General features: G+C 40.0%; 1 protein-coding gene across 2 annotated transcripts in view; it reads left to right on the forward strand.

Moving 5' to 3' along the window:
* The window catches only part of camkmt (calmodulin-lysine N-methyltransferase), a 483,770-nt gene that overhangs the window by 351,044 nt on the left and 118,660 nt on the right, over positions 1-14,066 (forward strand). The window contains exon 11 of one of the 2 annotated variants that reach the window (XR_009827287.1): positions 507-698. Coding sequence is in view for 1 of the 2 variants with exons in the window: in XM_062059074.1 (XP_061915058.1) it covers positions 507-593 (87 nt within the window). In the remaining variant the exon portion in view is untranslated. Of the gene's footprint in view, positions 1-506; positions 1,564-14,066 lie in introns of those variants that run through there. The other variant, XM_062059074.1, reaches the window with a different exon arrangement.

The following is a 14,066-nucleotide window of genomic DNA, read 5'->3' on the forward strand; positions in this document are numbered from 1 at the left end:
CTGTTTACGACCCCCGTCCCTTAGAAACAGCTGTTGCCATGTAATCAGGGAAAGTCCAAATAAAAAAGGAGGCGTACCATCTTTCGTCAGAGCGTGGTCAGACTGTGCAAAGAGTAGAGTCCAGACGTCTCTCCTCAATTGAGTCAAATTTAATTCTGTCTCTGTTTAATTCCTTGCTTCTTGTCTTGTTTAATAGATGTCATCAGTGTCTGAACCTGAAATTAGTGTTCCTAAAAATAGATATACCGGCCCGCAGACACATTTTCTTCCTCTAAAATTGGCCCCCCAAGTCAAAATAATTGCCCAGGCCTGCTTCAGGGACACATATTACTTTTAAGAACGTCAGTAAAAAAGTTGTTTTGCATGTAAAGAACCTTTAAACTTGGTCAGCCTATTTTAAAAGTGTGAGACTAAGTTAAAGCCACATTCATTGCAAAACTGTGATTCCTGCCAAGAAACAGCCTCAAATGTTTGAAGTAAAAGCACGTCTCTTGTGTTGTGTCCAGATGCTGCAGGAAGGCAAAGAAGCGTACGACGAGAACATCCACTACCCTCTGCTCATCACACTGACCAAAGCACCGAAAGGGCAGTAAAAAACAAAAACAAAGACTTCAAGTATGACCTCCTCTGCTGTGCACATGGTGGTAGTGATGGCTGCGGTGGCGTCTTTTCAACACTGTGAACCCCTAGTGGTCAGCGTACGTCACCACACTCGCACTCTGTCAGCAGTGTCTTTTTAAGCCCGACAACATTTCATAACTATATTGTTTTTCCAGAGTTCGTATGTACTTTGGGGAGTTTGTACTTTGACGTGTTAGGTGACGTCTCCATGGAAACACTGCCTTTTGGCCTCGGCGCTAGTTTGGTTTCCCGTCAGTGTTGTGCCTTATATGTCGCAAAACGCCTCACCACTATGACAACACGTGACCCCCGACAAATGTGGCGTGGTATGTCGCGTATATCTTGACACATACAGATAGGCCGGTGGTTCTCAAGACTTTTTTTCACGCCAAGTACCACCAAAATGACCAACATTAGAGTACAGTAGCGTTGTAGGTCCAAGTATTCATTAAAAACACGGCAGAGGTTTTTATTTAAGAAATATATTCTATAGTTTTCGGCCGTTGTAACATTACAAACAGTGTGAACAGTAACACTGTGTTTGAATATTTAATTAAGTGATTATTTGGCGTACCACTAGATGGAGCCCGAGTACCACCAACACAGTTTAAGAACCACTGTGATAGATAAATCACAGTTATTCCCCGTTCTAATTGAGCTATAAACCGTTTGCAAACGTTAGCTCCCTAGTTTGAGATTTACTGAGATAGATTGATAAATAAACATTCACTTCAGGGGGGGGCGTGAAAAAATACTGTACTCTAGAAAAATGTAACTGTGAGCAAGTTCTAAACAGCCTGTTGGGGGGTGAGAGGCATTAGCATATATCTTGACACATAAAATAGATAAATAGATAAATATTTATTTCGGGGGGGCGTGAAAAATTCTGCCAAGTTTCAAACAGCCCATTTAATACAGTCTTTCTTAAATAGTGATATGTGTGAGGGGGCGTGAGAGGCAATAGCGTATATCTTGACACATACAGATAGATAGATAATACACATTCACTTCAGGGGGGGCGTGATAGTGTGTGTGTGAGGGGCGGGGGCCGTGAGAGGCAATAGCGTATGTTTTCACACAGAGATATAGATGAATAAACATTCACTTTGAAGGGGGGGGCGTGAGAGGCAATAGTGTGTATCTTGACACATACGGATAGATAGGTAATACACATTCACTTCAGGAGTGGGCGTGATAGTGTGTTTGTGGGGGCGGGGGCCGTGAGAGGCAATAGCGTATGTTTTGACACATACAGATAGATAAACAGTCATTTTGAGGGTGGGGGGCGTGAGAGGCAATAGTGTAGTAGCGCATAACTTGACACATACAGATAGATAGATAGATAAATACACATTCACTTCAGGGAGGGGGGGGGGCGTGAAAAAATTATGTCAAGGTCCAAACAGCCCGTTTAATGCAGTGCTTCTTAATAAGTGAGGCGGGCCCCCCAGGGGGGTGCCGTGATAGTGTGTGTGTGTGGGGGCAGAGGCGGGGGGGCGTTAGAGGCAATAGCGTATGTTTTGACACATACAGATAGATGAACATTCATTTTGAGGGTGGGGTGGCGTGAGAGGCAATAGAGTAGTAGTGCATATCGACACATACAGATAGATAGATAGATAAATACACATTCACTTCAGGGAGGGGGGGGGCGTGAAAAAATAATGTCAAGGTCCAAACAGCCCGTTTAATGCAGTGCTTCTTGAATAGTGAGGCGGGCCCCCCCCAGGGGGGTGCCGTGATAGTGTGTGTGTGGGAGGGGGGGGAGGGGGGGCGTGAGAGGCAATAGTGTATATTTTGACACATACAGATAGATAAACATTCACTTTGAGGGCAGGGGGGTGGGGGCGTGAGAGGCAATAGTGTAGTGGCACATATCTTGACACATACAGATAGATAGATACATACACATTCACTTCAGGGAGGGGGGGGGGCGTGAAAAAATTATGTCAAGTTCCAAACAGCCCGTTTAATGCAGTGCTTCTTGAATAGTGAGGCGGGCCCCCCCAAGAGGGGTGCCGTGATAGTGTGTGCGTGGGGGAGGGGGGGGGGGGGGGCGTGAGGGGCAATAGTGTATATTTTGACACATACAGATAGATAAACATTCCCTTTGAGGGCAGGGGGGTGGGGGCGTGAGAGGCAATAGGGTTGTAGCACATATCTTGACACATACAGATAGATAGATACATACACATTCACTTCAGGGAGGGGGGGGCGTGAAAAAATTATGTCAAGTTCCAAACAGCCCATTTAATACAGTGCTTTGATAGATACATAAACATTCACTTTGAGGGGAGGCGTGAGAGGCAATAGCGTATGTTTTAATACATGAAGATAGATAAATAAACATTCACTTTGAGGGGGGGGGGCGTGAGAGGCAATAGGGTTGTAGCACATATCTTGACACATACAGATAGATAGATACATACACATTCACTTCAGGGAGGGGGGGCGTGAAAAAATTATGTCAAGTTCCAAACAGCCCATTTAATACAGTGCTTTGATAGATAAATAAACATTCACTTTGAGAGGGGGGCGTGAGAGGCAGTACCGTATGTTTTGACACATAGAGATAGATGAATAAACATTCACTTTGAGGGGGGGTGTGAGAGGCAATAGCGTATGCTTTGACACATAGATATAGATAAATAAACATTCACTTTGGGGGGGGGGGGGGGTTGGCGTGAGAGGCAGTACCGTATGTTTTGACACATAGAGATAGATAAATAAACATTCACTTTGGAGGGGGGCGTGAGAGGCAATAGCGTATGTTTTGACACATAGAGATAGATAAGTAAACATTCACTTTGAAGGGGGGTGTGAGAGGCAATAGCGTATGTTTTGACACATAGAGATAGATAAATAAACATTCACTTTAAGGGGGGGCATGAGAGGCAATAGCGTAATAGTGTATACCTAGGCACATACAGATAGATAGATAAACATTCACTTTGAGGCTGGGGGTGGGGGGGGGCGTGAGAAGCAATAGCGTATATCTTGACACATACATATCGATAGATAAATACAGTCACTCCGGGGGGGGCGTGAAAAAATTCTGTCAAGGTCTAAACAACCCGTTTAATGCGATGCTTTTCAAATAGTGGGGCGGCGCCGTGATATGTGTGTGGGGGGGCGTGAGAGGCAATGGTGTAATAGCATATTAAACGTTAGTAAATAACTATCTTAACACATAGGGATAAAAAAATGTACATTAAGTACGAGAAAAAGACGAAAAAAATTCCGTCCATTGGGGGGGCGTGACAGAAAATAATTGATTTAAAGGAACAAGGAGTTCATATTTATAGTGTAGTAAAGTTAACATTTACATAAAATAACATCACAAAAGGAGAGAAGAAACATTTTTAGTGATGAAGATGCGGAGTAAAAATGATTGTGTTGTTGCTAAATAAGGAGCTCATACCAATGGCTGGACTCCACATTTCACTGTGATGCCTTCGCTGCCACAACATTAGGCACACCTGCACTAACGCTGCTCACTTTGTACTGACGCCGTCACAGAGGTCTTCATCAAAACGGATCGTCGCTCCCCCTCGCTAAAGCACGCCTGGAAACTCTTAACGAGGGGGAGCGACGATCCGAACGCTCGCCGCAGGACTGACGTGACGTCCCCTCGCAGACGTTTGCACTGCGAAAGTGCCCCCCGCGCCTACTGTGACATCGCCGCTGCACGCCAGCCGCCATCTTGCTTCGACGGCCTCCACTGTGAGCTCCACCAGAACACGTCACGGCGTGCCTGCTGAAATGGCAGACATGGCGTGGTTTTCCCCTCGCGATGTGCGCATGTCTTCGTGTTGCTACAGAGAGTAGCGACGCACAGGGCGGACATGTTTTGGTGAGCGTTTGGATAAAGGTGCCGATACGAGAAAGTACCAGGAAGTAGTCTGCGGACCGACAACACAAGTGACGACACGTGTGGCGCCCCCTGGAGGTCATTTTGTGCGAGACATGCTATCTGCCTGTAATACAGAGTTGTGGAATCGTTAGACAAATGGACAATTAGTCGTTGAGCCTTAATGGCAGCCATGTTTTTCAACCGATCATGCTCGAAATTTACACACACCTGCTCGTCTGTCCGACAAAAGGTGTGCGCCGAATTTCGCCCTGATTTGGCAAAACACCTGGAAGTTACGGCCGTTACGTTTTTCGAGAGTGCCGGGCCGTTACACTCAAGCCAATCTGACTCTGGGTGAGAATTTGGGGCTTTATAAAGTAACAGCAACACACCACGAGCGCATGTTTGGGCACATTTTCACACTCAGCGGTTTAGGAGTGTACGTTACAACATTTGGACTTTTCATGACTGAATGGCCTTCTGAGAGCCAACGTCCTCTGCAGTGGACGTTGTTTTTTGCATGACAGGGTGGTTTTTAGCTCAGTAATTGATTTATTGTTAGTCCTGATATATTTCAAACTGTAATATTTCATTTTTGGGACACGTGGTGCCATGCATTAATTCATGCATTCATTCCTTCATCCATCCATTAATTTATTTATTCATCCACTCGTTCATCGATTAGTTCAGTAATCCATTCATCCATCCATCTATTCATTCTTAAATCCATTTATCAATCATCCAATCATTCATTCAGTCATCCATCAATCTATTCATTCATCCATTTGGTCCATTCATCCATCCATTTATTTAGTCATTTGTCCATTCATACAAACATTCATCCTTCAGTTCATTCATCCATTCAGTCATTCATCGAGCCATCCAGTCAGTCATTCATCAATTCATATGTCCATACATTAAATCACCAATCAGTTCATTCTTCCATGCATTCATTCGTCCATTTGGTCATTTGTCCATGCATTCATTTAATCATTCATTAGTTCATTCATCCACCTATTTATTCATCATTATCCATTAATTTATTCATCCATTCATTGATTCATTAACTAATTATTCCATTTATCCATCCATTTATTCATCCATTAATTCATCACTCCATTCATCAACCTATTCATTCATCCATCATCCATTAATGTATTCATCCATCCATTAATTTATTTATTCATCCACTCATTCCTCTATTAATTGAACAATCCATTCCTCCATCCATCTATTCATTCATCCATTCTTGAATCCATTTATTAATCATCCATTCGTCCAATGATTCATTCATTCATCCATCCATCTATTCATTCTTCCATTTGGTCCATCCATCCATCCATTTATTTAGTCATTTGTCCATTCATACAAACATTCATCCTTCAGTTCATTCATCCATTCAGTCATTCATCTAGCCATCCAGTCAGTCATTCATCAATGCATATATCCATACATTAAATCAGTGTTTTTCAACCTTTTTTGAGCCGAGGCACATTTTTTTCATTGAAAAAATCCAAAGGCACACCACCAGCAGAAATCATTAAAATATGAAACTCAATATTGACAATAAAAAGTCGTGGGATATGATTTTAAACCATAACTAAGCATGCAACACTATAGCTCTTATCTCAAAGTAGGTGTACTGTCACCACCTGTCACATCACACCCTGACTTATTTGGACTTTTTTGCTGTTTTCCTGTGTGTAGTGTTTTAGTTCTTGTCTTGCGCTCCTATTTTGGTGGCTTTTCCTGTTTTGTTGGTATTTTCCTGTAGCAGTTTCATGTCTTCCTTTAAGCGATATTCCCCGCATCTGCTTTGTTTTAGCAATCAAGAATATTGCAGTTGTTTTTATCCTTCTTTGTGGGGACATTGTTGATTGTCATGTCATGTTCAGATGTACTTTGTGAACGCCGTCTGCTCCACACGCTGTAAGTCTTTGCTGTCTTCCAGCATTCTGTTTTTCTTCACTTTGTCGCCAGTTCAGTTGTAGTTTCGTTCTGCATAGCCTTCCCTAAGCTTCAATGCCTTTTTTTTTAGGGGCTCTCCCCTTTTGTTTATTTTTCAGTTTAAGCATTAGACACCTTTTTACCTGCACACTGCCTCCTGCTGTCGTCTGAAAAATTGTGATCACGATTAGCTACCTGCTGCCACCTACTGATATGGAAGAGTATTACACGGTTACTCTGCCGACACTCAACAACAACACATCATTTGCAGACTATAATTACTGGTTTGCAAAAAATGTTATACCCCAAATAGGTGAAATTAGATAATCTCCCACGGCACACCAGACTGTATCTCACGGCACACTAGTGTGCCACGGCACAGTGGTTGAAAAACACTGCATTAAATCACCAATCAGGTCATTCTTCCATGCATTCATTCATCCATTTGGTCATTTGTCCATGCATTAATTTAATCATTAATTAGTTCATTCATCCACCTATTCATTCATCGCATACATTAATTCATTAACTCATTATTCCATTCATCCATCCATTAATTCATCCAATCATACAGCCATTCATTAATTCATCCATACAGTCATACATTAATTTATTCATCCATTCATTCATCCATTAATTCATTATTCCATTCATCCAGCTATTCATTCATCCATCATCCATTCATTCATTCATTAACTCATCATTGCATTCATTCATTCAATCATACAGCCATTCAATAATTAATCCATACATTCATTTATTCATCCATTCATTCATCCATTAACTCATTATTCCATTCATTCATCCATCCATTCATTCATCCAACCATTCATTCATTAATCAGTCAGTACATTCATTCATTCATCCATCCATCCATTGGTTTAGTCATTCCTCCATCCATCCATCCATGTATTTATTCATCCATTCATACAGCTATTTATTAATTCATCCATTCATTAATTAATTCATCCATTCAGTCATTTATATATCCATTCATCAATTCATATATCAGTTCATCATTCATTCGTCCATCCATTCATCCACTCATTCATTCACATATGGACTCATTCATTGACTCAGGGTAAAGTTGCAGCCTTGCACTGTGTCAACAGGCCAAGAGGATATGAATATTGTCTTTCAATCCCCACTAGACCATGTTCAGATACTTTTGGGTTATTTTGTGTGTGTTGACTTTGTGTGTGTCGTTAGTAGCTTCTCGTAGGCAAACTTTATTGAAGCGGAACACGTTGGAACTTCTCAAGTCAAACACGCCATCAGGTTTTCGCGTCAATGACGGCTTAACTTCTTTTTGCACTTGCGTGACAGTAACTGATGCTAAAATGTGACCTAAAACATTGCTTGCACTGGCAATAAAGGTTTCATCACGACGGCACTTTGTAACTGGAACAGATTACTGTATTTTCCGGACTACAAGCAGCTATTTTTTTTCCTAAGCTTTGAACCTTGCGGCCTATAAAACGGTGCGGCTCATTTATGGATTTTTCTTCGCTAATGACCACAATGTTTTGTATTCAACAAATACTTTTCATAAAACACCCACAGAGACACTGAAAAGTTGTGTTATTGTTTGTGCTATGGCGCCATCTTTTGGACGAGTTTTGTCACTGCAGGTGCTGCTGGTTGAAACGCCTACAGTATTTCCTTCTGTTTCGTGCCTTGAACCGGAAGTACAATTTAGTCTACTAGTCGTCCATAGCGTGTCTACTCGTACAAAGTCTTCCTTCATCACTCCAGGCAATGTTTGTAAGTTTGACAAAATAACTAAAACAATTCATACTTACTAAACCGTCCCATGTGCGATGTCTGTAGGAGTGTTTTCACCCAGCTAGCATTTTTAGCGTGAGCTATTATGCTAACACATTAACGAGTGATTTTGTTAGTGTCATTACAATAGCATTTTTTGTATTGTTTCAGTTTCGTAAATTCACCAAGGCGTCATTGAGTCTGTTTTGTTGATGGGAGAGCTAGCATTGTGCAGCTCGTGGGTGCATGACAATGACTTCTGTTTTGTTTGATCAGCCGTTTTACTGCCCTGTTACAGGCACTGTTTGGAAACATTAAGGTATGTAAATAAACATTTACAGAATCCGCGGCTAATATATTTACAAATGTATTTTTCTTTAAAAATTTGGTGGTTACGACTTATAAACAAACCGGTGTGCTCTATAGTCCGGATAATACGGTATTTCCATTTGTTATTTTCAAATATTTACTGTGATAAAAAAAAAAAAATCCAAAGTCAAGTTTTAATGTTTTTACACCCTAATATGAACAGGAGTTGGTTCTTTTTATGCTTGCAAGACAAACAAGGATGTCAAAAATTAGAGATATCCGATAATATCGTCAGTCCGATAAATGCTTTAAAATGTAATATCGGAAATTATCGGTATCGGTTTCAAAAAGTAAAATTTATGACTTTTCAAAACGCCGCTGTACAGAGTGGTACACGGACGTAGGGAGAAGAATTACAGAGTGCCAATAAACCTTAAAGGCACTGCCTTTGCGTGCCGGCCCACTCACATAATATCTACGGCTTTTCACACACATAAGTGAATGCAAGGCAACAGCCATACAGGTCACACTGAGGGGGGCCGTATAAACAACATTAACACTGATACAAATATGCGCCACACTGTGAACCCACACCAAACAAGAATGGCAAACACATTTCGGGAGAACGTCCGCACCGTAACACAACATAAACACAACAGAACAAATACCCAGAACCCCTTGCAGCACTAACTCTTCCGGGACGCTACAATATACCCCCAACCCCGCCCACCTCAACCTCCTCATGCTCTCTCAGGGAGAGCATGTCCCAAATTCCACGCTGCTGTTTTGAGGCATGTTAAAAAAAATAATGCACTTTGTGACTTCAATAATAAATATGGCAGTGCCATGTTGGCATTTTTTTGTCCATAACTTGAGTTGATTTATTTTGGAAAACCTTGTTACATTGTTTATTGCATCACAACAAAATTAGGCATAATAACGTGTTAATTCCACGACTGTATATATCGGCATCGGTTGATATCGGAATCGGTAATTAAGAGTTGGACGATATCGGAATATCGGATATCGGCAAAAAAGCCATTATCGGACATCTCTATCAAAAATGTGTCGTCATGTCGTGAAAAAACTCCCCCAAAAAACTCAACAGTTTGACCCTGGAACAGATCATTTGCATGATTCCTAATGGGGAACATTTCAAATCTGCATTCAAGTGTCAAAATAGGCGGATTGAGTTCGACTTTAGAGGTTCCTCTGCTTCATGTATCCACCCTGCGTATTACCTCACTTACATCACATATTTCTCATTTTTGACCGTCAATAAAAAGAAATAACTCAATTGGCCTTTTCTCGCGTGCACTTTTTTTTTTTTTTTTTTTTGCTTCGAGCGCTTCGGTGTTATAAACAGATGTAATAATAAAGTTTCCTCAGGCCCGGATTGGCTGCGTTTGGCCTCTCTTTCAAACACAATGGCCTCCTGCAGGCTAAGCTGGTGCCAGACAAGCTGACACACACACACACACACACAAACACACACACACACACACACACACACACACACACGCACACACACACACACACACACACACACACACACACACACATATCAAGCCCAGTCAACCGGCTTCCTCTCCTCGGGAATAAAAGAGAGAAGGATAAAGAAGGGAGGGAGTGAGGTGCACAGCAGCTAATCCTGCAGGCTCACTCTTCTGTTTATCAGCGAGGAGGAGGAGGAGGAGGAGGAGGGGGAGGAAGAGTTGTCGGAAAGGGAGGGTCCAACGAGGCCTCCTGATCTGCCTTTTGATATTTGCAAGAGCTCTCCTCCCTTACATGGAATCCTCTGCAGGGACGGCAACAGGGAAGGCCGCAAAATAACAACAACAAAATGACGACGAAGAAGAAGAAGGAGCGGAGGGGAAGGAAGAGAGGGAGAGGGCGAGCGATGGACGACAGTAAGCGGGAGACGGAGAGTTCCCGACTCGACACAAGGGCCCCATTAACTTGACCACTTGCCCTTTGCACACAAAAGCAGGGCCGGCCCACCGCCACTCCCACCCAATTATCCACGATTAGGCTCAGTGCTCTGTGTCAAGATGGAGAGCAGGAGGAGGAGCAGCCGGACAGAAGCAGCGGAAGAAAAAAAAAAGAGAATGGAGAAGGACAGAAAACATAAGTGGAAGATATATATAGTTATGGTTATGGTTGGTTAAGGTGCCTTTGAGTCTCCATTAGCTTGCATCCTTTAACATTATTACAGCTTGTCTTCATATTATGTCGTTCTATTATGGTTAGGTTTTTTTTTCTTCTATTTTTTTTTATTTTGACATAATTAAAAAAAAAAAAAAATAAGTAAGGCAATTATGCATATGTGGCAGTGTGGCATAGATTAAACATGATTTACTGTATTTGTTGTATTATTATTTATGTCGTACATTTTGTTAAAATACAACAAAAAAAATACAGTTAGATAAATAAAAATAACGGTGAGTAAAATAGACAGAAGAAATACAAGTCAAGAAATACACTCACCCAGTAGTTTTTTTATTAGTGTAGTAAATTAATACTGTTATCATACTACATTTTCAATAATAAATGTATAGGTACAATTATAACAAACAGGAAACAATTCAATAAAGAATGAATACAGTAATCATAAACATTTTTAATAAATAATTAATAAGTACAATTATTACAAACAGATTACATGAAAAACAAACAAAAAAAACACCCAGTACATAGAGTATTTTATTAGTATGGTAAATTAATAAATACAGTATTAATAATATATTTAAACAACAATAACAACAATTAAATGAGTAAAATTATTACAAACCCCCCCCCCCCAAAAACACCTAGTAGTTTTGATTATTAAATTAATAAAAATAGTAATCATAAAAAAAATAAAACAAAGATAAGTACAATTATTACAAAAAGAAAAAGAAAGGGGGAAAAAAATGACCTAGTAGTTTTCATTCGTAAATTAAATACAGTAATCACAGTACAATTATTAAAATAGAAAAAATTAAAATAAAGAAAACACTCTTTATTAGTACAATACATTAAAAAAATACAGTATTAATAATACTTCTCAACAAAAATTGAATAAGTATATTTATTACAAATATAAAATATAAAGAAAGAAACTCACCGAGTAGTTTTAATTAGGACATGTATAAATATGCTAATCAAAACTTTTAAATAAAAAATTAATAAGTACAACAACAAAAAATAAGGAAACAAAACTCGCCTAGTAGTTTGAGGAAGTACAATTACAAACAGAAACATTTAAATAAAAACATATTTATTAGCATACTGAATTAATAAAAACAGTATTCATAATACATTTAAATAAAAATTAATAAGTACAATTAGATGTTTTATACAATTATTTAACAGGGATGGGAATTTTACAAGAATTTACGATTCAATTTGATTCCGGTTCTTGGGTTGACAATTTGATTTAGAATCAATTCTTCATTCCAACCAATTCTGGCAGGAAATAATTTTGTATATGAATGCTGATAAAAAGATAACAACTACAAAAGCTCTTCTTCGAAGCTGACCTATGACGTGTACAGTACGTGCAGTGAGGAAGTGGCCTCAAAAACGCCTTTTGAAAAATTTGAATCGGTTCAAAATCATAGTAAAAAAAAATTGCTTTTCGGATTTGAATCTATTTTTGCGGCACGGCTAATATTTAATATAATTATTGGAAATACAAATACATAAAACAACAGGCAACATTCCTCGCCACATCGCATTTCAAAGTTTGCAGCGTTACTTCATTGCAGATTATTTTTTTAAGCATAAATCTACCTCTTTTTGGCCTACAAAAAAAAAAAAAATCAGCATAAAAATAGCTAAATACACCAAAAATATCAATACGACAGTAGTATTGGCTGCTAGAGGAGACCAAACCATTCAAAGCTTGCCGTTAAGTTTCGTGGCCACTGATTGGCTCAGCCTCAGGCAGCACTACTACATTGGATTTAAAGCCTGTAAATGTGACCTACGTGTGTTATTTCATGTCTACAAGGCTCTCATAATGTTGAAAAAGTGTATTCGGAATGTCATAAACAGTTTTTTTATGCTCTACCTATAAAAATATTGGATTTATAATTCATAATTCCTACTTTATTTACCACGGCCAGGCCTGGAACCGATTAACAGTGATAAACGAGGGTTAACTGTAGTTACATTTTGTATGGTGAATAAATACATGCATGAAGTAAATGTAAATACTAAAATAAAATGGACTTAGTTCATAGAAGAAATAAGGCAAGGCACGTTTATTTATGGAACGCAATCCAAGGCGCTCTGCAGAAAATTACAAGAATGCAAGAATAAAATCTTCAAAAATAATCAAAATTAAAATTAAAATCAAATACTGTAGAAAAGATTCTTTCAGTTGTCATATGCACAATTAAATAAAAGTGTTTTTCAGCCTGGATTTTAACTGTTCCAACGTGGAGGCCTGTCTCACATTTTCTCTTCCACATTTTAGGAGCACAAAACCAAACAGATGAATAAATGAATACAACAGCACATTTACTTTGTGTAATAAAGACTTTAAAATGAAATAAAACCAACTCCTCCACACCCTCAGTATTATCGCGTGTTTTATTTCCTGTCCGTCATTTTATATTTAATACAGAGTGAATGAAAAACCATACACTGAAGAAAAAAAGAGAAAAAACGTAGACACTCAGTTGTTGCGTCTTTCCCTTATCTGCCCTCTTTGACGACGCCCCCGCCCCCAACCAACACACACCCTCACACCCACACACACACACACACTCCATCATCTTGTTCCCCCAGAATGGCTTTTTGCACCGTTTGTTTGTGCTCATCAAGTGGAATGCAGAAAAGTCCCTGAGAGCATTTTTTCCTTTCTTGCTTTTTAATGCAAGACACACACACACACACACACACACACACACACACACACACACACACACACACACACACACACACACACACACACACACACACACACACACACACACACACACACACACACACACACACGGAGTATAACATCCGGCGTCCACAAGCTGGCCTTGATGGCAATAATGTTTTCCATTACAGGGCATGTATTTGAGGAGTAAGTGGGGGAGACATTCAGTGGGACTAATGCAGTAATGGAAAGGGTTGTTGCCACTCTTTTTATTATCCTGCTGATTATTATTGTTATCTCTTTGAAACAAACACACAAACACCTTCAGACGCTTTTAAAAGACATCAACCCGCCGTCATGTCTGGAACACACAGTGGTTCTCCAACTTTCTTCCCCAAGAAGCACCTGAGAAGACACCGTGGTTGCCACCGTATTGACCGACATTGAAACACAGCAGCGTAGTAGGCCCGAGTGTTCATCAAAAACAAGGCGGAGGTTGTATTTGACAAGTATATTTGCCACTGTAACATTACACACATTTGAACAGTCACACTGTGTTTGAATATTTGTGAAGTGACTCTTAATCAACAGTTTGAAAATCTCTAGCACAGGGGTGTCAAACGTACGGCCCGAGAACAGAAATCCCTGCACGTAAGCGGCAAGACCGAAAACCAACATTGAATGCCCGTGACCTTCGATCCCTCAGGCGGTACGGCA

The sequence above is a fragment of the Entelurus aequoreus genome, linkage group LG09 (genome assembly GCF_033978785.1).
Source record: "Entelurus aequoreus isolate RoL-2023_Sb linkage group LG09, RoL_Eaeq_v1.1, whole genome shotgun sequence".
Classification (NCBI taxonomy): Eukaryota; Metazoa; Chordata; class Actinopteri; order Syngnathiformes; family Syngnathidae; genus Entelurus; species Entelurus aequoreus.